Raw genomic sequence first — 25,334 nt, 5'->3', positions numbered from 1 at the left:
TCTTTTTTTCTTCTTCTTCTTTTTTTTTTTTTTTAATAATAGTAATTTTTTTATCAAGAGGAAAGAAATTCACAATGAATCTTAAGTGCTAACACAATAAAGGGACTACTTTTATAATATATTTTATTTTGATTTTGTATGTGTCCCTATTTCATGTCACACCCAAAATTACCTTTGGGATATTTTGGTGACCTTTTCAACTTTTCACAATTACTCTAGCACTTTTCAAGATGTTTCAATCCTCCATTTTTTTTTTTATATCATTATCATTTTTTATGCACTTAATTGCTAAAATATTATTCTCATAGATAGGTGGTAGTGTTTAGGTTTAATGGCTAGGTAAATGATTTGGGTTTCAAAGAAATTAGGGAATTAAGGTTCAAGGGGGTTTACAAGGGTTAAAATGAGATTAAGGTAGGTTAAGGCTAAATGCGAGGTTTAAAATATGAAGGAATGCCTAAATCATATTCTTATCAAATGCAAGTTAAAAATTTCGCTTTGAAAGATCTAAGATGCTTGTTCTAGGAATGGTGAGACGACAAGGACCATTTTCTTCCTTAAAGGCTTATCCAGACACTCAAAACTCAAAATAACTAATCAGAATCTGCATACCTAGATGAATGTATTAATTTTCAGCTATTAAGTAAGAGAAAGAATAATGCTTAAGACTTTGTACCCAGCTGGAACTTTCATTCCACTAACCATCTAAAGGCAAGTTGGATTGCTTGAATAAGTGGCTTATGGAATTCAAAGACTGGTTTAAAAATTCAAAAATTTTAAATGAACAAATGAAATGCATGAATGTAAATGTCAAGTCAACCTATATGTAACTAAGTATGCATAACTAAGTGTATGAAGCTATATGCAAGTGTATGTATGTGAATATGTACAAGTATGAAGTAATGTCACTATATGCAAAAAATTTACCCTCTCCCCCATACTCAGAATGAACATTGTCCTCAATGTTAAAAGATTGCAAGGAATGGGATAGTTTGGCTATATGTGCATAAAGAATTATTACCCTGTTGCATAAGCGATAGCACAGCTTGTGTTGAAAATGACACAAGCTGAGATAAGAAGTGTTACCTCATTGAAGTGCAGCCAATTTAATTAGATAAAATTTGGACAGCTGATGCACTCATTGCAAAAGAAACAGTGCAATGGAATCCATTAAATCAATTAAACTCAAAAAGTTGAAATAGGAAGTTAAGCTAAAAAAAAAAATGTAACCATCAAGTGTGAATTCGAAGTAGTACATAAAAGCAAGTGAGCAATGTACTAAAAAAATAAAAATGTATTTTATGAGGAACTAAAAAACTGAATAAGTAAATGATTCAAGTAAAATAAAAACAACACAAGTAAAATATTAACTAAACAAGTTCAAAATACTAATTAGTTAAGCAACGAAGTTAAAGACATGAAATGTTTTTTTTTTTTTTTATGCTCATTTGCTTGCAATGCATTGTATCCCATCTGCACAAGGAAATTAGAACAATGTTAAACTCTGAATAAGGAGTATAGAAAAGCTTAAAACAAATATATGAAAGAAATAAAGAATCAATGAAAAATTGGGAGTTATGCACAAAAATGCTAAGTTTAGGTCTTTAGCTTGACCATACCCACTCAAGAATTTATGGAGAATGAGAGAGATAGCAAGTTGCTATCTTCTCAATTGGCTCACCAACTGAATAATGCCTCAATCTTTGTCCATTTACTTTGAAATTACCAGATTTTTCACCAAAAATTTCCACAGCACCATGAGGTAAAACTTTCACAATTTTGAATGGACCTGACCTCCTTGATTTTAATTTTCCTGGAAAAAATTTTAACCTTGAATTGAATAAGAGAACCAAATCTCCTTCTTTAAAGTCCTTTTTCTTGATATGCTTATCATGCCATTTTTTAGTTCTCTCTTTATAGATCCTAGCATTTTCATAAGCATCAAGTCTCAATTTTTCTAATTCATCAAGTTGTAAAAGTCTTTTATGTCCAGCAGCTTGTAAATCAAAATTGATTGCTCTAATGGCCCAATAAGCTTTGTGTTCTAACTCTACGGGCAAATGGCATGATTTCCCAAAAACTAACCTATAAGGTGTAGTTCCTATGGGGGTTTTAAATGCTGTTCTATATGCCCAAAGAGTGTCATCTAATTTAAGGGACCAATCTTTTCTGGACTTATTGACAGTTTTCTCCAAGATTTGCTTGATTTCTCTATTTGTGATTTCTACTTGGCCATTTGTTTGAGGGTGATATGGTGTGGCAATCCTATGCTTTACCCCATATTTTCTCATCAATTTTTCAAATTGGTGGTTGCAAAAATGGCTACCACCATCACTGATTATGGCACGTGGGGCACCAAACTGTCAAAACAAATTTTTGTAAATTTCACCACAACTTTTGCATCATTGGTAGGTGTAGCAATAGCTTCTACCCATTTAGATACATAGTCCACCCCTACCAAGATATATTTATTTCCATAAGAAGATGGAAATGGCCCCATGAAATCAATTCCCCACACATCAAATAATTCAACTTCTAATATAGACTGTTGAGGCATCTCATCTCTCTTGGAAATGTTGCCTACCCTTTGGCACCTATCACACCTGCTTACAAAGTCTCTCACATGTTTAAACATTTTAGGCCAATAGAAACCTGATGTTAAGACCTTTTCAACAGTTTTTGAGACACTAAAATGACCACCATATTCAGAGGAATGACAATGGTAAATAACATCATTTATTTCTTCCTCTGGTATACATCTCCTAATTATTCCATCATTACATCTTCTAAACAAAAGAGGTTCTTCCCAGGAATAAAATTTAACATCATGCAAGAATCTTTTCTTTTGTCGCCAAGATAAATCGTGGCAAGACACCACAAGACAAGAAATTCACAATATCAAGAAACCATGGAAGTGCAGAATTCAACACATACAATCGCTCATTCATGAAAAATTCATCAATTGGCACAATTTCATCATCTTTATTTTCGCTTTTATCCTAGAAAGGTGATCACCACCACATTCTCAACACCCTTTTTATCTATTATTTACAAATCAAATTCTTGAAGTTATAATATCCATCTAATCAACCTAGATTTAGCTTCTTTCTTGCTCATTAAATACTTTATTGCTGCATGATCAGTGAAAACTATTACCTTTGAGTTGACCAAATAAGAACGAAATTTATTGAGTGCAAATACTACCGCAAGGAACTCCTTTTCAGTTGTGGCATAATTAACTTGAGCTTCATCAAGGGTTCGTCTTGCATAGTGAATGGCATAAGGTTTTCTATCTTTTCGCTGGCCAAGGATACCCAACAAAGAAACTCGCTTGCATCACACATAATTTCGAATGGCAAAGTCCAATCCGGGGGTTGCATGATAGGAGCTGTTGTTAAGGCCGTCTTTAACCTGCAAAAAGCAACCATACAATCTTGATTAAAATCAAATTTAACATCATGATTCAAAAGATTTGTTAAGGGTTTAGCAAGTTTAGAAAATCCTGAATAAATCGCCAGAAAACCCAAAGATGTCCAAGGAAACTCCGCACTCCTTTGTGATGGTTTGAGGGGGCATTTTTTCAATAATTTCTATTTTAGCTCTATCCACTTCAATTCCCCTATTTGAGATCAAATGCCCTAGAACGATCCCCTCTTGGACCATAAAGTGGCATTTCTCCCAATTCAACACCAAATCATTATCAGCACACCTCTGCAAGATTTTAGACAAATTAGTCAAGCATGAATCAAAATTAGTGCCATATACTCACAAGTCATCCATGAAAACCTCCATAATTTCTTCAATAAAATCAGAAAAATGGCCATCATGCATCTTTGAAATGTGCTGTGCATTACACAATCCGAATGGCATCCTTCGATAGGCAAAGGTGCCATAGGGACAGGTAAAGGTAGTTTTCTCTTGGTCATCAGGATGTATTGGAATTTGAAAGAAACCAGAATATCCATCTAAGTAACAAAAGAATGAATGCTTGGCTAATCTCTCTAACATTTGATCCATAAAAGGAAGGGGAAAATGGTCTTTTCTTGTAGCATTGTTCAACTTCCTATAGTCTATGCACATTCTCCAACCTGTAACAGTTCTAGTGGGTATCAATTCATTATTCTCATTTTTAACAACTGTCACCCCACCTTTCTTTGGTACAACATGCACAGGACTAACCCACTCACTGTCAGAAATAGGGTAAATAATTCCAACAGCTAGTAATTTTAGGATTTCCTTTTTCACAACATCCTTCATTGTAGGATTCAATCTTCTTTGGTGTTCAATGGAAGGTTTACTATTTGGCTCAAGGAAAATCCTATGCATACAAACTGTTGGACTAATTCCCTTTATATCATCAATTGCATAACCCAAAACTCTTCTATATTCTCTCAAAACTCTCAACAATTTTTCATTCTCAATATCAGTCAAAGATGCATTAATTATAACTGGATATGTTTCATTCGGTCCAAGAAAAGCATACCTGAGGTTGGAAGGAAGAGGTTTAAGATCTACCTTTGGGGCATCCTCTACCTTTAATGATGGTTGTTTGATCTCCAAATTTTGCACTCCTTCAAGTTGAAAAATTGTGGCTTCAGGATGTGGTGGAGAGCTTTCCAAATATTGTGCAAAAGTAGCCATGTTATGATTATCATCATTAATGCTCCCACCATGGACTAAGCAATTTTCAAGTGGGTCTTGTGGATAGCTTTTTCTAAAATGCTCTTGAACAATCTCATCAATAATGTCTACCCGTAAACAAGACTCAACTTCTTCATGTTTCCTTTTCATGGCTGGATTGATGTTGAATATCATTTGATCATCTCCCACTCTAAGTGTCAATTGCTCACCCTTTACATCAATTAATGCACCAGCTGTTGCCAAAAAGGGTCTTCCCAATAAGATAGGAACTTTTGTGTCTTTTTCCATATCTAAAATGACAAAGTCCACCGGAATCTAAAATTTCCCAACCTTGATAGGCACATTTTCAAGAATGCCTTCCGGATACTTAATCGAACGGTCAGCCAATGAAAGATACATGTTTGTGGGCTTCAACTCTCCCATATTCAACTTCTCATATATTGAAAGTGGCATTAGGCTGACGCTAGCTCCAAGGTCACATAAGGCATTTGCCACACAGTTATCACCAATATGACAAGGAATGGAAAACACACCCGGATCTTTGAGTTTGGGAGGTAACTTCTTCTGGATTATAGCACTGCATTGCTCTCCCAAGTTGATGGTGTCATAATCTTCTAGCCTTCTCTTGTTGGAAAGAATCTCCTTCAAAAATTTGGCATAACTTGGCATTTGGGATAGTGCCTCAGTGAATGGCACATTGATATACAACTTCTTTAGCACTTCAAGGAATTTGCCAAATTGTTTGTCTAGCTTGTGCTTGATGAATCTTTGAGGGTAGGGAAGGGTGGGCTTGTAAGGTTCAGGTGGGATGTATGGTTTCTCTCCTTCATCTTGCTCACTTTTGCTTTCTTCTTCTTTTTCATTTTTCTTGCTCTCAACTGAATTTTCTTCTTTTGTGCTCTCTTTTTCTTCTCTCTTGTTTTCACTCTCTTGACCAACTTTTTTACCACTTCTTAAGGTTACAACCTTACATTGTTCATGAGGGTTTTGTGGTTGGCTAGGTAGTTTGCCATAGGAATTGCTTCCCGATGAGCTTGCTTGTTGAGCCAATTGAGTCTCCAACATGCGGTTGTGGACTTGTAATTGATCCATGGTTTGTCTCATGTGTTGCATTTCTTCCTCCAATTTGCTATTCATCTTGCTTTGTTCAGCAAAAAATTTCTCCATCATGCTTTCCAAGGTTGGCTTCGGTTCATGAGGTGGAAGGGATTGTTGTGCTCTTGCTTGATATCCAGGTGGTGGTTGCCTTGTGGGCTGAAATTGAGGCTGAAATTGAGGCCTATTTTGCTGCATAAACTGCTGGTTATGAGGATAATTTGAGCTTTGGCCTTGTTGAGCAAAAGTTGCTTGTGGTCTCCATGTTGAGTTGTTCACATTAGAGTAAGCATTTCCCATAGGTTTTTGTTGATAACCTCCTACATAAGCAGCTTGTTCTTGCAAATAATCATCACCATAAGAAGAGTAATCAACTCCACAACTTTGAGTTCCATCTGTGAAGGCAACTTGTTGCATAGTTGTAGGAGTTGAGTTTGTTGCCTTTGTGCAAAAATCACTAAGAAGCTGAGTCAACTGATCAAATCTTGCATTCATGTAGCTAACTGAGTCTAGTTCATAGATCCCAGCTTTCTTTGGCTCAAGTGCTCTAGGATTTCCCCATAAATGGGTATTATGAGCAATCTTCTCTAATAGATCATAGCATTCTTCACTTGTCATTCTCATGAAATCTCCTCCTGCTTGTGAATCAATTGTGTTTTTTATGGCTGGAGTAACTCTGGTGTAGAAATTTTGAACAATCATCCATTTGGGTATTTCATGATGAGGACATTGCCTTTCAAGCTCCTTAAATCTCATCCAAGATTCATACAAAGTTTCATCATCTCTTGGTTTAAAAGCTACCATCAAATTCCTCAAATGAGTGGTCTTCCCAGGTGGGAAAAATTGAGATAGAAAAGCTTGAGATAGCTGCTCCCAAGTAGCTATAATAGCTTGTGGAAGTGAGTCATACCACTCCAATGCTGAATCCCGAAGAGAGAATGGAAATAAGGTGAGCCGAATAACTTCATCTGAAACTCCAGGCTGTCTTTGTGTACCACATATCATCAAAAATTTCTTCAAATGAGAATGAGGATTTTCAAGTGGGCTACCTCCAAATTGTGAATTCTGAACCATTTGAATAAGACCAGTTTTTAATTCAAATTGATTAGCTCCAATAATAGGTCTGTTATCTCTCACATCAGTACATCTAGGAAAAGCATAGTCTAACATGGATCTTCTTTGAGGATCATTTTGATTAACCACAGCATTTTGCCCGTTTTGCTCATCTCCTCCATTGTTTCTACCAATAGCTTTATTTTGATTCTCCATATTTTTTATTGTCTCCTCTTGCTCAAATATTTGTTGTTCTTCTTTTTCTGCTTCTTTTCTTCTCTTGTATTCCTTTTTGTTAGCTCGACAGAATTTTTCAATTTCAGGATTGAACAACAATTCAGTGTCACTTGTGCTTTTCGATCGTCTCATAAACAAGAAAAGTACCTGAAAAACACAAGGAACAATAGTGAAAATAAAAGAAAATAAAAAATCTAATTAGCTTAAAACAATTAAAATCCAACTTAAAACAAACAATTCCCCGGCAACGGCGCCAAAAACTTGATACGGTGTGTCCGCAAGTGCACGGGTCACAGTAGTATAGTTTTAAAAATGATATCGATCCCACAGGAAATTGTGCTTAAATTGGAAATAAAAGGATAAGCTAATTAGAATGACAAAATTTAAAAATATTAAAAATGAAATTTAGAATTAAAATTGGTATTTAAGAAATTAAAACTAAATCAAACAATTAATTAAAATTAATTAAACTAGATTACCAAAAATTAATTTGAAATTTCTATTTATGAAATTAAGAAGAATTAAATCTAAATTCAATAAAAATAAAATAAAGTAATTCTAGAGATTGGATTTAAATTGGATTTAAATTGAAATTGCTATTTATGAGATTCGGAGGATTTAAATCTAAATTCAATGAAAATTAAATTGATTATAGAGATTTGATTTTCAATATTGTTTGCATGTGGTTTATCATTAATTTAGCCAAACACATGAGAATTGCAATTTTGAGGGAAATCAATTCTTAAATTTTTGAAACCTTTTTCAAGCATCTCAAAATTGGTTTTCATTAAATCAAACCCTGTTTTCACGGTATTTCAAATCTAACAAAAACCCAACTAATGCATAAAATTGATTTTTGGAAAATTCCCCTTAATCTTCTTAGCTTATTTCTAACACCAAGAAAATAAAGTTTATTGCAAGATTATCCATCCCCAATATTCACTTTTCAGTCCATCTATTAAGGATTAAAACTTAACTTAATGAGGGCCCATTCATCAAGCAAGGCAATAAGCACACAAGCAATAAATCAAAATATAACAAATCCCATTTAAATGGCTAAATCAGTTCAAAACCACAATACAAATCAATATTTACAAACCCATCTCTAGAATCTCAATCAACTACTCACAAATCATTGTTTAAAGACAAACCCAAATGAAGAAATGAAGAAATAATGGAAATGTAAGCTAAAGGGGTAGAAAAACCAAAGAAATTGCGTAAGGATCTCTGCAGAAAAGTGCGTAAACGTGATCCTTCTGCTGGAAGAAAATGCGAAGGTGCTCCTCCTTCTCTCTTTCTAACTTTTAGAAATGACTCCTTGCTCTCTATATCGAAGAAAGTGATAAAGGGAAATATAAATAGGCGAGGGGACAGTTCTAGAAAGGGTAAAATGGGGAAGCAACCACAGAAAGTGAGGTAAAAAGCTGGAGTAACGGAAATGCCACGTCAATTATTTTCCAGTAAAAACGACATAAGCCGAGTCAGTTGTGTCGCGGGTTGTGTCGCTCTCGGCGTGAATATCTGACGATCGACACAAGCTGCGACATAAGCTAATTCAGTTGTGCTGCAGGTTGTGTCGCTCTCGGCCATTTTTTTACTCAACTTCAAAATTTTTTGCAATTCGACTTTAATCTCCTCCAAATGGCTATTCTGATCAAAATACATCAAAATTTCTCCAAATTTAACCTACAAAACAAATAAATTCCAAAAATTAAACTAAGAAGTGTGAAAATTGTAAAGTTGACTAAATATATACTAATATCTATAATAATAGCTATGAACAAGGGTAAATTATGTGCAAAAATTACTCCTAAATGATGATCTAAAATGCATGCATCAGTCTTATGCTTACCCAAGTCCTAGTGTCGGTCTGGTCCATATTTTGGGTCATGACAAATAATATGTTCCCACCAAAAAGTACATGTGCTCAATCTTTTCAAATATCCTAATCCCAAATTTTTGTTTTGTTTGTCAACAACAAAGAACAAATTAAGTGCAACTTATCAAATACATATTAATACAAAGTACTTATATTGAATTAAAATATATATATATATATATATATATATATATATATATATATATATATATATATATATATATTATTTAAAGATATGTGTTTCTCTTATATGTTAACTACAACTAGGTTATACTTACATGGCGTCTTACATAGCGTCTTTATTAATGGAATAATAGTTTTCTTAATAGTTGGATAAAATTGAAAAAAAATAAAAAGTTTAGGGTTTAATTGATAATTCTTATATTATGGGGTAGAATTGTAAAATTTTAAAAAGCACAAAGTTTTTTTTGACACTTGTCCCTATTTAATAGTGTAGAAAGCTAAGAAATAAAGGCCGAAATGGTGAAAAAGAAAAACAAATGAACCCATCATTTAAAAGCCATAGTCCCAACAACTAGTATTAAAGGGCATCAGTACCAATGCACAAAAAAATCTCACATTTATTAATGTTAGGAGTGTAAATGTACGCAATTTTATCTTTTACCTATATTTTGTAGAGAAATTATTTGTGACTCAAATTCATGATCTCCAAATTATAAATGAAATAACTTTACCATTATATAAAGCTATCCTCATTCTAACAAGAAAAATCTTTGATTTTCACACGAGATACCCTTATTTTTAGTTGTATTTCATTTAATACTTGAATTTTATAAAAATATAACTATTAAATGGTTAAATTTATAAAAGAGGTAAAACGTATGCAAGTCACGTCTGTGTGTTTACCATTTATAAGGGTTAAATAATTATACTTTTATAAAATTCATTTCTTAAATGAAATGTAATTAAGTGTGAAATGTTGAGTGACTTTTTAAGTACAGGTGAAGGTAAAAAATAAATAATGGGGGGGGGGGGGGGGGGGGGGGGGGGGGGGGGGGGGGTTGTGGTGGGGGGTGAAGTGGAGTAATTAGTTGCCTGCTGTAATTGTTACCTTGCCACTTAGCATCACTAGTGTCGTCTGTGGGAAGAGCTAAATCATCTGTATTGCATGGTGATTATAAAAAATTGTCAAAAAGAAACCGGAGTGTCATAAAAATCAAATGTTCATAGATGATGTTTTCTCAGCAACCAAATAAACTTTAAAGACCTTTGTTATTTGTAGAAAGAAATTTTGAGGAGATCTATTAAGAAATGTGAGTATGGAAAAGAGAGAAGAAACCCCTTTGTCTTTTTAGGGGAGAGACATCTATGTCTATGTCTATGTCTATGTCTATGTCTATATCTAAAGTATAGAAGTACTTCTGTATTTTTTTTTTTATAGTATTAGCACGTGACTAATACTTGACATTCTGTATTATAACGTAATTTTTTTATTATATATAAGTTATAAACTATTTAATAATTATCCTATTAATACTACAATAAATAACCATTATTATAAGGTAATTTACAATATATTAACATATATTAATTACATATATTTATATCTATATTATATATAGATAGATATTGATTATTTTTATGATGAAATCTTTATTAAAAAGTTTTTGAAAGATAAAGTAATAAAAATAAAATTTAAAATAATTAACAAAAAATTTAAAACATTACATTTTTTATATATTAAAATTAAAATTATTAATAGACACAAGCATTAGTACAGGTAATTTCTATCTCACGTGTGGCATTTTTTTTTATAATATTGCTATGTGATTAATACGTGACATTCTCTTTCATATTATTACCACGTAACATTATTTATTATTTGTAAGTTATAAATTATTTAATAGCTACCATATTAATATTATAATAAATAGCTATGATTATAAAATAACTTATATTAATTATATATATATATATATATAGATTTTAATTATTTTTATTATAAAATTTTTATTAAAAAATTTGAGAGATAAAAGTAATAAAAATAAAATTTAAAATAATTAATAAAAATTTAGAACATTACATTATTTTTATATATTCTAAATTTTTATTAATTATTTTAAATTTTATTTTTATTACTTTTATCTCTCAAATTTTTTAATAAAAATTTTATAATAAAAATAATTAATATATATATATATATAATAGTCACGTGCTAAGAGCAATTTTCTAGTTAAAATATAAATCGCACTAATAATTACTAAATCGGAGGCAATTTAAGATTAGCACAACACCTTCCACTTTCAGAAAAGAAAAGGTAAAATATTTCTTAACCAATTTTCTGCCATGAGAAACAGAACTGATTTCACTGAATAATACATGACGTAACTGTTCATGATTTTGCTCATGCAACATATGTGCCAGAATATGAGCGAAGTTATCAACAATTATGGCAATTTTTTTTAATTCTCGCACCAAAAAGGAGAGTATACACGGCTGTCCCGAAGGGCAAGCACTATACTAGTTAAAATTGAATTGACTAATATGATTTTATGAATTAAAATCATAAAAATGAGTCAAAGTAAAATCATGAATAAAATGGGATTAAAACTAATACAAATGGTCTATAAATATATGTTTTAGAAGCATGTTGTAACATATACCAAGAGTTGCATATACAAAATAGAGTGCAACTTGAGACATAGAAATGGCTATGCTTGGGTATTCAGAGATGCTAGTAGCAATTCTAGCATTTCTCTTTATTGTTACACTTACCCTTTGGCTTTGGTGGTGGAATGGGAACTCTCTACTTATCAACTGGCCGGTAGTAGGGATGGTTCCACAACTTTCATGGAACTCATATCGTCTCCATGATTTTCTCACTTGTATACTCCAGCAAAGTCAAGGCACATTTCTATTCAAAGGACATTGGTTTGGCGACAAGGATTTTGTGTTCACTAGCGATTCTATGAACATCCATCACATCCTGAGCAAGAATTTTGCCAACTACCACAAGGGCGAGGATTTCAGGGAGATTTTTGAACCTATGGGAGATGGAATTTTCATTTCTGACTCCGATAATTGGAGAAATCTAAGGAGAATATTTCATTCTGTACTTAAAAGCAGGAGGTTCGAGCTTGCTACAAAGACTACTATGGAGCAGAAGATCTTGAATGGCCTATTCCCGATTCTAAAGAATGCTTCCATGCTAGCAAGTGAGGTAGATATACAAGATGTGCTTAAGCGATTCATGTTTGATAATATATGCTTATTGGTTTTAGGCTTGGATCCGAATTCCCTTTCTCCAGAATTCCCTCATATTCCTTGTGCGAAGGCCTATGATGACATGTCGGAGGCTGCAATTTACAGGCACACCTTGCCAGGAAGCATTTGGAAGTTGCAAAGGTGGCTGCAGATTGGGAAAGAGAAGAAGGTTAGGAAAGCCTTGGACATCTTTGATGATTTTGCAGAGCAATGCATTACAAGAAAGCGACAGCAATTAGGCCAAAGCAGCAGAAATCAGGAGGAACTAGGGGATTTCGACTTATTAACATACTTTTTGGTGAGAGATGATAATAGCAAAGATCATCAAGGAGGAGAAGATGCCATTTGTACTAAATCAAACAAATTTCTAAGAGACACTGCCTTTAATCTCTTGGCGGCTGGAAGAGACAGCGTAGCTGCTGGACTTGCTTGGTTTTTCTGGCTAGTTGCAACACACCCATTTGTAGAGAAAAACATTTTGGATGAGATGGAAGCAAATTTAAGAGAAGGAACTGGTGGTAAGTGGAAGATTTTCAGTATCGAAGAGGTAAGCAAACTAGTTTATCTCCATGCTGTTATATGCGAGACACTCCGACTGTATCCACCTATACCTTTTGAGCACAAAGCTTCTGTTGGACCAGACATCCTTCCTAGCGGCCATCAAATCCCTGGAAATATGAAGATCATCTATTCTTTATATTCAATGGGAAGGATGGAAGATATATGGGGTAAAGATTTCTTAGAATTCAAGCCAGAGAGATGGATATCAGAGAGTGGTGAAATCAAGCATGTACCGTCTTACAAGTTCATAACATTCAATGCAGGACCCAGGACATGTTTAGGTAAGGACTTGACGTTTCTGCAAATGAAAACGGTTGCTTCTACCGTTTTATGGAATTTCTCTCTTCAAGTGGTTGAAAACCATCCCATTGGTCCAAGTGTTTCTATGGTACTTTTTATTGAAAAGGGTTTGAAGGTTAAGGTTTTTGAAAGATTTGGGTCTTCAAATGGAGGAAATGATGGAAATCGCATGTGACGATTTTCTCCAGAATCTATCAGCTTGCATGTAAGCCAGTGACAAAAATTCATATATAAGAGCTAGTTTTTAGTTAACTAATAAGGAGAGGCCAAATGTTTGTGGGCTAGCTACACATCGTGGATTTCCCTCCACCTTAATTTCATGTATAAAAGCCAGTTTTTGTTGATTTTTATATGATTCACTGGTTCTGTCATATAAAATGTTTCTCGATTTGCTAACCTGCTCTGATTTTTTTTTTTTCATATAAATTGTTCTGCTATATAATTAGACGAGCTCTTAGATGGGTTTCATTTTTTTTTTTTAATTTTTTTTTGTTCTAGTGATAACAAATTTCATACGCATTCAATAGAAGAATCACTGATCGTCGGGTGTATTCTAAGCTTTATATTCTCTATAATTTTGGGAACAAAAAATATTTTAGAGGACGCCAATTAGTTGATGATTGAAAAATCATAAACTAAGATGAAATTCTATAATTGATGATTGAAAAATAAAATTCCTGAAAATATATACTAGTGATGTGGCCATGAATTTCTGGGTCACTAGATGATTGATAATGGATTTTCAAATTGCCTGAAAACAAAAGAGCCACTTCGATGATCTTTTAGTAGCCACTTCGATACTCAAGTCAACAAGTGTCTTTAAAAAGATGATGAAATGGTAATTTATATATATATATGATTGAGTTAAATTGAGTTAATTGTATGGCTTTAAGAGACAATCTGGCATGACTTTCAGAATTTCTCCTTACTTATTGTACGATTCTCAGAGTGAATCACCCTAAATGTACTTATATAATGGCATTTGTCCAATAGCCACATTATTCCAAGCTCATATCTGTAGCATCCATCTCACAACTAATCTCTTAATCGCTCATAAAATAATCACCTAATCTGATGATAAGATTCAGTCCAAATCCGGTAGATTCGACCCGCCGAGATCGAAACTTGGGCTGAACTATATCAACTAACGTTAGGAGCAAGTAAAACAAGAAAATTACGCTAGAGCTTTTCATTAAGCATCAGAAATGATGACCCCCAGATAATCTTGCTTGCATATGCACATATACAACAGTATCAGTTTAATAATAATAATAATAATAATAATAATAATAACTCTTAATTTCATTCATTTCAAATGTGTATAATTATGTAATCACAGAATGAGTTTGGCTTCTTTGAAGAAGCAGGACTTTTGGGTTGAGCTTCCTTTTCTCTATGAATTTGGGTGTCGTTGTTGTTAGATGGAAGATGCAGCTCGCACCTCTATTTTATTCAGGACTTGTCAGGGTTTTTGGAATTCCCCCCCAACAAAGAATTTCTGATTCAACTACTCTGTAAAAAAATTATTTTCTCCAGAAGAAAAGATTCTGAAGCTATCAACCTAATGGATAAGCTCATTAAATTCGTTGCTAAGACTCCGAGGCTAGATAGCAAAATTCAGAACATTCTACTTAATTCTACTATGTTATCAACAAAAATTGGCCTGTTACAATCGGATTGCTCTCCAAGAAGTGCATTGAAGGGCTAGATATTGGCGTTTGCTTTATCTCTGCAGAAGACATCCAGTTGGCAGAACAGCGGCCACGAGTTGGTAGAGAAAGCAAAAGAAACAATCATCCATGCGAGTTCTTATATACACTAGGGTTTATGCACTCATTTAATAAAAAATTGACATGTAATTTAAAATTACGATGGACTTGTCTAAAAGTATGGTAGGACCTGAGATTCCAATTTTTGATTGGTTGAATGTATAAATTAATTTATATACCAGATGTAGGTAATAAATTTCTAATGGGTAGTGGAGCTAAAAGAGCCTAATATTAATTATAATTTTATTAATAATATATTATTCATAATTATTATTTTTATGATTTTATAATAATATTTAACTTATAATTATTCTCTTATTAATATTAAATCATAATTATAATTTTTTATAAATAAAAAAGATTATAAATATATTTTAATTAATTAATTAATAATATAAATCTATCTATCGATAAAAAAAAAATGAAACATACTTGAGTGAAAATAAAGGAGAGTTGAGTGTCTCGGTGTAGTCCTGGTTGAGGTTCACAAGTAAGTCGGGTGTATCTAGGGACTGGTCCTTCGGGATCCCACATTGGATGTGAAGTGTGCGTGTGTGTAATTATATAGGAACAATGACTCTGTAAAAATTATCATGATTTTAACGATAATTTATTTCTGTCATTAACTTGAGTGTGTGCATTTTATCTATCGACTAAAAAAAAACTAATAATATAAATACATGTTTTATTTTTTTTTTCGATTAATTCAGTTATAAATGGTAATCAATCAAATATTTTCAATTTTGAATAATTTTGATTCTATTTAATTAATATTTTTAGAGTTATTAATACTTTAATAAGTTAAAATTCAATTTAATTAACCAAATACTCACTCCTACTTTTTTGGTTCCGAACTTTCTCTAGAATCTATAAGCTGCCGTGCTTGAGTGGGATTGGGGGATAGTCAGGTGGAGGAGCAGTCCCAACTTAAGATTCAATTTCAATTGAAAACAGCTCTTCTTGGTTTATATATATATATATATATATATATATATATATATATATATATATATATCTATTGTCTTTTGATCATGGAAAATTTCAATTTGAATTGAATTTCTTAACCTTTTGATTGCTTGATTTGTAATTTTTCCTTTCTGGAGAGATTATTGCCGTTTGTTTTTCAGAAAACAAATAGAAAAGATGAAAAAATTAATTTTTTTTATTTTTTTTCTATTTTTTTACTTATCCAACTAAAATATTGAAGAGCTAAAATTTGAATGGTTACGTAATTATTGTAATTAATAAAAATTTATAAATTACTCTTTTATTAGATAATAATCTAAATTAGTTGTTTTATTTTATAAGTCATATATTTATTAAGTTTAAATAATCATGAAAAATTTAATAAAGAATATTCATACTACACCCAAATCAGCATATCCATCCATATACTTAACTTAGGATTTATAATGTTAATTAAAAAAATATAACACAAAAACATCAGAATATAAAATATAAACTAAGAAGTTCAGAGGTTCGTCTCAAAATGTGAGACTAACTAGTAACAAAGTCGTCCTTATTAAAGCATGAGTGGAGACATATTAAAACTCTCCAAGAAAGAAGATTTACTAAACAAAAAATTCTAATTAATTCTTACATTTTTTTTATAAGCAAATCATTTTATTAAAAGTTAAACCAGGAAAAACTTAGCATCGGATCATCCAACTAGCTCAGGTCGACAGACCAGCCTAATTACACCCAACCTATGACGAATCATGCTAAGTGAAAAACCTGGAACTTACAAAACCAACATGCCAAGACCACATTGAAAACCAAAGGAACAAAACTGAACATACTCAAAACTAAAAAAAAACAAAACAACATAATCAAAAGACAGATACACAAAGAGGAGACAAAACACAAGAAGCAGATGTAATTCTAGATAACCAGGAAAACATATGTAAGATAACCAGGGAATAACAATCTGCTGTAGTGGAGAACCAAGCTACAAAGAAAGAGTCAATGTCAGAAAGAAGCGACAAAATCTGTAATTCTAGATAATCCTTGCCTTGCTAAACAATCAGCAACAAAGTTTGCTTCTCTCAAAATTTTGGAGAGCTCAATGGGAGGGAGTGATTGAAAGCTTACTAAGATGGAATTTATGATTGAAGAAAGCAGCCATGGAGATGAATTAGGATTTTTAACCCAGGAGATAACATTAATCGACTCTGATTCAAGACAAATCCTATCAATGTTAAGGCCAATCTCAGGTTTGGAAGCTAATAAAGCAAGTGATCTTGCAATTGCTATTAATTCTGCAGCATTACTTTCATCAATACCCACCAGACAGAAGAAGATGCAAAGAAAATGGCCTTGAGAGTCTCGCAACACCCCGCCAATAGCGCTAATGCCAAGCTTAATTAATTCTTACATTTAATATAAAGAGAGACCAAAGATCACATTTTTTAATCAACAAGTAAACTTCTTCTTTTGCTATGTCAAAGTCAAGGGTGAAAATAAAGGAGTACAGAAATCTACACAGATTTTAAAATATGTATCATTTTTTTTTCTCATCATTTTCATTGTCATTTTTTTTCCTTTTCTTATTATATCTTTATTTTTAATATCTTTATTTTAAAATATTCTAAATAGATATTCACACTTATTATTATTATTATTATTTCTAAAATATTTTTTAACATAATAATATCTCAACTTCATAAACTTATTATCATTATTTTTATATTTATATTTATTGTTATTATTAATAATAATACTATTCTAAATTCAATATCTATTTTAAAAAAATGGGACCAAAGACAATACATCTTAAAGCATATATATATACATATCAACATTGTTGTCTACATCAAAACGCATACAAGTCATATTATTCAATTCATCAATTGCATGAATTAAATGGTTATATTTTTATAAAATTCAGGTGTTAAATTTGATGTAACTAAAGGTGGAGGTGTTAAAGTAACTTTTCAAGCAAAAGTCAATGGCTAAAAGATACTTTCAATCTTATTTATAGATAAATTAAGTGAGGTTATTTTGTAAGGAAGTTATTGAGTGCACTCGAAGCACTAAATTTTAATGTTTCTTGCACATACATAAAATGTGAGTCTTTTCATAAATTATAAAAAGTATGTCTCACATCCATGTGAGTGAAGGAGCATATGCTCATATATTCTCTAATTTGCCTATTTTATGTTGCTAAAGGAAGAGTTTCCACCCATCATGGGTGGTTACTGTGCATGCACATCTCAACTTTTAACCCTCTGTTTCAATGGGATAAGGGAAGAGTAATTAAAGGAAGAGAAAGGGAGAGTAAAGAGGCTACAATAAAAAAAATTATGTTTGAAAGGGGTGAATTAAAGGAAATGTAAAAGGAGATAATGTTCTTTATAATTGGGAAGAGGTGAAAGAATGGTTTATTTGACGGATGTAAGAAATAAAAAAATTTACAACTCTCACCTTTCCCTCTTTAAGAAAAATTGAGATTTAATTGAGGGGTAAGGGATAGGGTGACAACATGTAGAGTATCTGCAAAAATCATAATACTATAACCCAAACTAATTATTATTTTTATTACTCGAACTCATACTAAACCCAATTAAAATTTATCCTAAAGTATTTGAACCCATCTCAAATTTGATTATATAATATTCGAATCTGTCTTAATAAGGGTTCAATCGGGTCAAATAATAAAAAATACCCGAGCCATTGTCATTCCTAACTAGTAAAGAGAATAAGACTTACCCTTATCCTCTAACAACTCTTTTTTTTTCAAACTGGAGTATGTAAGTTATTTATCCCTATCTTTATTCATCCTCCTTCACCTACACCCCAAATATAGTGTGAAGGGAAATTATAACCTGCACATGAAGAAATAAAGCTCCTTTGGAAAGTTATTGGGCCATATAATAAAAGGATCGCTGTTTTTTGTTTTACGCACTCGAAGAAAAGGAGATTGAAAGTATTGTAACGACTAGTGGATAAAGTCGAGGCAAGCAGCTATTTTAAGTTATTGGCAGCCATTGGTTAAAACAGTGCGTAGAGCAAAAGTGATGCGGTGCGTATAAAGCTAAGCACCAGACCTGAGAACACAGCAATGGTGAAGAATGATATGGCGGGAATGTCAATTACAGCCGTCAAGATAGTTCTAGATATCTTTCGTTCCTCACGTACCTTACATGTATATATAAAGACACAATGTAATAGATTAGATTGATTGATTCAGTTCAATGAAAAGTATTCTTTTCTCTAAAGTTTTACAGTTTTTATGTTCATCTTTCTTGATTTCTTCAGACCTTAATGCCATTTTAGTTTTGCTTTTTAAACCACAAACACAGTTTTGCTTTAGTTTTGCCATTGAGTGGGTTGATTGTAAATCTGTTTGCTTTTCAGTCCGTTTATAAATCTGTTTGTATTTTAAAAAAATAAAAAAAAAATAGTTAAAATATTGTAAATATTAATAATTTATCATAAAAATAATTTACAATAAATATATTGTTAAAAAATACTACACTTTTATTAAAAATAATTTACCTATAGAAATTGTAAATAATAATAATTCATCATAAATATATTATAATAAAATTACTATAAAATAATGTTATAAAAACTTATAGAAAAAAATAATATAATTTTATAAAATCACAATAATATTTTTCAAGAAGCAAATTATATTAGTAGAAAATATTAAAAATATACTATTTTATAACTAAAACAATATTATTAATAATAAGAAAAAGAAATTAATAAATAAGAGAAAAAAGTAATGAAAGAATAAGAAAAAAATAGTGGAGGTAAAAAAAATATAGAATAATGGGTGAAATTAGAGGAAAAAAAGCAATGGAAGAATCAAATAAAGATGAGAAAAAGAATAAAAATTCACCTTTAAGTGAGATTCACATGTTTGTTTGTAAATTCCATCTTCTATTTTTAAATTAATTTCTATTTAATTACATTAATTCTCTCTCAAAAAAAGTTATATCATTGTAAATTCTTTATTTAATTTATCACATAATAGCTAATTAGGCAATCCGAATTGGCTAATCCGATTATATGCTCTGCCTTCTCTTTCACTCTTTCTTTCATGAATATAGTGTAGTGTATAATCTATCTATACAGATATAGTAAGCTAAGTTTTTCTTAAAAGCTGCTATATGGCACTTTCAAATTAGAGTTTTTCTTATTAATTATTAATTTTTTTTAATATTATTATATTATGTTTTATTTTTTTTAATTAATTATGTTAATTTGTTATTTAAAAAAAAATAATAAATTACATTTAGTGTCCACTGATTTTTAACTTATTGCCATTGTTTTATAACATAAGGCCATTGAATAATCAAACTTTGAATACCAAATTAATGGTATAACTTTTTTTATTGTTAAAATTATTTAGTGATTGAATTAAATTTATTTTCTATTTTTTTCAACATTTTACCTATAAATAGTAAGCATTTTGTGCCATTGATAAGTACCACATTTTCTTCTATCTTTTAATGCTTTCAAATTATTCTTTTGTTTGCTCTATTTTTCATAATTTTTATTCAAATTTTATTGGTCTTAATTTTCAAAATTTATTTATATTTCTGTTGATTTATGATTTTTTTCTATAATATTAGAAAGAGACTGTTAAATTAAAAAAATAAAATTAAGTAGCACCATCTATATAAAAAAAAATAATGAATAATAGTAGCACGCAAATGTAAAGTTTTCAATGTTGATTTTATATATGTTTCTTTTATTTTTATTTTTATTTTTATTTTTTCATTTATATATATATATATATATATGTTAATTAATTTATTTTTCTTATAAAATGAATTAAAAAAGTGATAAAAATGCAATTTTATTAAAAATTTAAACTGGATATATAAAGATTAAAAATAAAGTATTAAGTGAGAATATTACAGGTTACATGCTATAAATTTTAATAATCAAATTATATAAAAAATATTAAAAATAATTTTAATAAAAAATAAAATATAAAAAATTAAATTAAATATAAAAAAAAATAATTTCTATCAAATTTGTACATATGACAAATATTTAACTATTTATTAATATAAAAAAAGCTATTAAAATAAATGCCTATAGGATGAAAAAAAAAAAAAAAAAAGGCACCACGTCACTGAGAAGCCAAGGTTCCAACGGGCTTCATGGCGCGCGCAACATTTCAATAGATATACAGAGTTTTATCTTTATTTTACAGAGAAAATATTATTATTCAGGCTCTATTTATTTAACAAAATATTTTTTTTATATTTTTTAAATATTTTAAAAAAATTATCTTTAAAAAAAAACAAAATAATTTTCCTAATTTTCATAATTTTATTAAAATTTAAAAATACTTATATATATATAATATAAATATATATTATTAATTTAATTATAACAAAACAAAAAAAAATATTTTTCATATACAAATTATCATTTACAAAATAAATAAAGTTTCAAATTCATAATCTCCCAATCATAAATGAACTAACTTTGCCGTTATATTAAAGCTATCGTCATTCAACGAAGATATTTAATTATTGAAAAATAAATAATGGGGGACAAGAGACAGAGAGAGGACGGTGGGGGAGAGATGGGTGGGAGAGAGGTCCCCCATCTAGAGAGGTGGATGGAGACTCTCTCCCCCCCTCATGGGTGGGGGAGTGGCCCTCCAACCACATCTCTCTCCTAATGGCAATTTTTTTTTTACCAAAAGGCAAGTACGCATGGCTTAATCCTGTATATAAATATATGTTTTAGAAGCATGTTGTAACATATATATACCAAGAGTTGCTTATACAAAATATAGTAAGAGTGCAACTTGGAAAATGGAAGTGGCCATAATTGGGCATTCAGAGATGCTAGTAGCACTTCTAGCATTTCTCTCTATTGTTACACTTATCCTTCGGCTATGGTGGTGGAATGGGAACTCCCTACTTATAAACTGGCCAGTAGTAGGGATGGTTCCACAGCTTTCTTGGAACGTATCTCGTATGCATGATTATCTCACTTATATTCTCCAGCAAAGTCGGGGCACATTTCTGTTCAAAGGACATTGGTTCGGTGACAAGGATTTTGTGTTCACTAGCGATTCTATGAACATCCACCACATCTTGAGCAAGAATTTCGCCAACTACCATAGGGGCGAGGATTTCAGGCAAATTTTTTAACCTATGGGAGACGGGATTTTCAGTTCTGACTCCGATAATTGGAAAACTCTAAGAAGAATATTTCATTCTGTACTTAAAAGTGGGAGGTTCGAGTTTGCTGCAAAGAGTACTATGGTGCAGAAGATCTTGAAAGGCCTATTCCCTGTTCTAGAGAATGCTTCCATACTAGCAAATGAGGTAGATATACAAGATGTGCTTAAGCGATTCATGTTTGATAACATCTGCTTGTTGGTTTTAGGTTTCGATCCGAATTCCCTTTCCCCGGAATTCCCGCAAATTCCTTGTGCGAAGGCCTATGATGACATGTCGGAGGCTGCAATTTACAGGCACACCTTGCTAGGAAGCATTTGGAAGTTGCAAAGATGGTTGCAGATTGGGAAAGAGAAGAAGGTTAGGAAAGCTTGGGAAATCTTTGATGATTTTGCAGAGCAATGCATTACAAGAAGGCGACAACAATTAGGCCAAAGGAGCAGAAATCAGAAGGAGCGAGAGGATTTCGACTTATTAACATACTTTATGCTTAAAGATGATGATTGTGAAGATCATCAACGAGGAGAAGATGTCATAATCCGTACTAAATCAAACAAATTTCTTAGAGACACTGCCTTTAATCTCTTGGCAGCTGGAAGAGACACCGTAGCTGCTGGACTTGTCTGGCTTTTCTGGCTAGTTGGAACACATCCATTTGTAGAGAAGAAGATTTTGGAAGAGATGAAAGCAAATCTAAGAGCAGGAACTGGTGGTAAGTGGAGGATTTTCAGTATTGAAGAGGTAAGCAAACTAGTTTATCTCCATGCTGTTGTATGCGAGACACTTAGACTGTATCCACCTGTACCTTTAGTGCACAAAGCTTCCATTGGACCAGACATTCTTCCTAGCGGCCATCCAATCCGTGGAAATATGAAGATCATATATTCTTTATATGCAATGGGAAGGATGGAAGACATATTGGGTAAAGATTTCTTAGAATTCAAGCCAGAGAGATGGATTTCAGAGAGAGGTGGAATCAAGCATGTACCGTCTTACAAGTTCATAACATTCAATGCAGGACCCAGGACTTGTTTAGGTAAGGACTTGGCTTTTTTGCAAATGAAAACGGTTGCTGCTGCTGTTTTATGGAATTTCTCTCTTCAAGTGGTTGAAAACCATCCTATTGAGCCAAGTGTTTCTGTGTTACTTTATATGAAAAAGGGTCTGAAGGTTAAAGTTTTTGAAAGATTTGCTTCTTCAATTGAAGAAAAATGAGGGAAATCTCATGTGACAATTTTCTCCAGAATCTATGAGCTTGCATGTAAGCTATTAAATATGAACTTTGCATGTATATCAATAAATAAAAGTCATCAATAAGAGCTACTCGTAGATTTCTTCTAATAAAAATTCAACTTGCTGTACTTCAGACTCTTGGAAATATATCCAAATATCTTAAATAGCTGGTGGTTAGGTCTTTAATTGATAGTGATGGTCCATGGAATGCAGTAAGAGAGTTAGTTGGCAGTTGGGTCTTTAATTGATAATGATGTTATTTATAGGGTTAGTTTAAATGGCTGTGATGCTTTCTTGAAATCCAACGGTTGAGATTGCTTTGTTTTTTTCGCTCCTTTTGGTAGCGTGGAGGTTTATAGGAGCAGTCTGATAAAATTGCTCTTTTCATTTGTTGAATTTTAACTATTTATATGAGTATTTGGCATTACAATTGTAAACTTGTTTTTTTTCGTACCGTTTAAATAATATAATTTCATTTAACAAAATTTATTAATGAATAAATTTTTCAAATTTTTTCCTTGAGAATTGACAGTTATTTGTTTCAAACGTTAGCATGGTTCCAATTAGAGATGACAATTGGTAGAGTTTTTGTAGAAGACTGCTGAGCTTGATTAAAATAAGTGGCTTGTCATATAAGTTGTTCCACAGCTGTTACTCTGTATTCTATTTTCAGATGAACATACAGCAGTTATCATTTTTCTCAATTCTTTCTAAGCAAGTTTGTTCATGGCATAAGAGCCAGGTTCAATTCTAGGGTTTGTTTCTTTGAGCAAATCTAAAGAAGCTGGAAGATTGAGTTGAGGAAATTGATGAAGAAGTTGTTAATCGAGATAGAAATTCTGCGACGGTAGAACGCGAAGCTACTCGGAATCAGGGTAGCGGAGATTCAATGAGTTTGCTAGGATCCGACCATCCAGGTATGATTTTAGTTTCGGCACCTTTGATAGGGAGTAATTTTCGATCTTGGTGTCGTGCTATGAAAATAGCATTGGGAGCCAAATAGAAGTTAGGGTTTGTGGATGGTTCTATTCTAGAACCAGAAGAGGGATCTGAGGGTTATGAGAAGTGGAAACGATGTGACTACATGGTTACATCCTGGATCTTGAACTCTATGTCTAAGGAGTTGGTAGAGGCATTCATATACACTGCTTCAGCTAGGGAATTGTGGAATCAAATAGCTGAGAGATATGGAGAGAATAATGGACCTTTGATTTACCATATTCAAAGGAAAATAAGTTCAATCAGTCAAGGAAATGGATCAGTGGCTGAATATTTTACAAGATTAAAAAAGCTTTGGGATGAGCTTGCATCGATTGAGTGCTTGACTGCATGTAGTTGTGGTGCTGCAAAAGAACTTGCAGATATAACTAATAGGAACAAATTGATGCAGTTTCTCATGGGACTTGATGATAGTTTTGAACAGGCAAGGATCAGATTTTGTTGACAGATCCTCTTCCATCAATAAACAAGGCTTACTCGACAGTTATAAAGTTTGAAGCTCACAAACAAATTGCATTTAATTTTTCTGAATTAACTAGTGAGGTGGCTTTGTTTTCTAAGGGGCAAGGTATTAAGAAAGAATAGAAGAAATATGATCCTAAGAAGGGACATTGCAATTACTGCAATATGGATGGGCATATAAGGGAGAATTGTTTCAAATTGGTTGGATATCCAGATTGGTGGAAGTCTAGGAATAAGAATCAAACTAGACAATATAAATCTACCGCAAAGACAAGTAGATAGGCGGATCGATTGTTTACAAATATGAATGCAGTGGATACGCCACTAGAGGCTTGTGAAGATAATCACAGTATTGAAGATCTAAGTGTGAGATTGGGGTCAATTCAACAAGAATTACAAAGGTTGATAAAGGGAAAGGCATCTGTGGCAGCTAATGTGATGGGACCTGTCAATCAGAATTATTCAGGCAACATTACTCTTCATAGTATCACATCTTTTGCTGGTAACTTTAGTCTTATTAATGCATGTTGTGTAAGTGAATTAGATGTATATTCATGGATCATAGACACAGGTGCCACTGACCATATGTCACCTGTCCAAAACCTTTTTAATTCCTTTCAAACCTTACCTAACCCTATCACAGTTCATTTACCTGATGGTACTAAAAATCAAGTTTCACAAGTAGGTACCATAACGTTGAGCTCTAACATTTGCCTTCATGAT

At 32.0% G+C, this 25,334-nt stretch overlaps 1 protein-coding gene, 1 non-coding gene and 1 pseudogene across 2 annotated transcripts; all 3 read left to right on the top strand.

The window, feature by feature from the left end:
- The first annotated feature begins 6,448 nt into the window (after nt 1-6,448).
- Nucleotides 6,449-6,555, top strand: LOC131176159 (small nucleolar RNA R71). The gene has a single exon (XR_009146284.1). It is a non-coding gene; the product is annotated as a small nucleolar RNA R71 (small nucleolar RNA).
- A 4,965-nt stretch (nt 6,556-11,520) lies between these two features.
- Nucleotides 11,521-13,350, top strand: LOC110673075 (alkane hydroxylase MAH1-like). The gene has a single exon (XM_021836087.2). It carries the CDS (start codon nt 11,574-11,576, stop codon nt 13,164-13,166), a length of 1,593 nt encoding a protein of 530 aa, XP_021691779.2. The 5' UTR covers nt 11,521-11,573; the 3' UTR covers nt 13,167-13,350.
- Nucleotides 13,351-21,521: 8,171 nt separating this feature from the next.
- Nucleotides 21,522-23,299, top strand: LOC131175972 (alkane hydroxylase MAH1-like; annotated as a pseudogene).
- The last annotated feature ends 2,035 nt before the right edge of the window (nt 23,300-25,334 follow it).

The sequence above is a fragment of the Hevea brasiliensis genome, chromosome 18, assembly GCF_030052815.1.
Source record: "Hevea brasiliensis isolate MT/VB/25A 57/8 chromosome 18, ASM3005281v1, whole genome shotgun sequence".
Taxonomy (NCBI): Eukaryota; Viridiplantae; Streptophyta; class Magnoliopsida; order Malpighiales; family Euphorbiaceae; genus Hevea; species Hevea brasiliensis.
The sequence above is the reverse complement of the archived record's forward strand: the minus strand, read 5'-3'. Positions and strand labels throughout refer to the sequence as shown.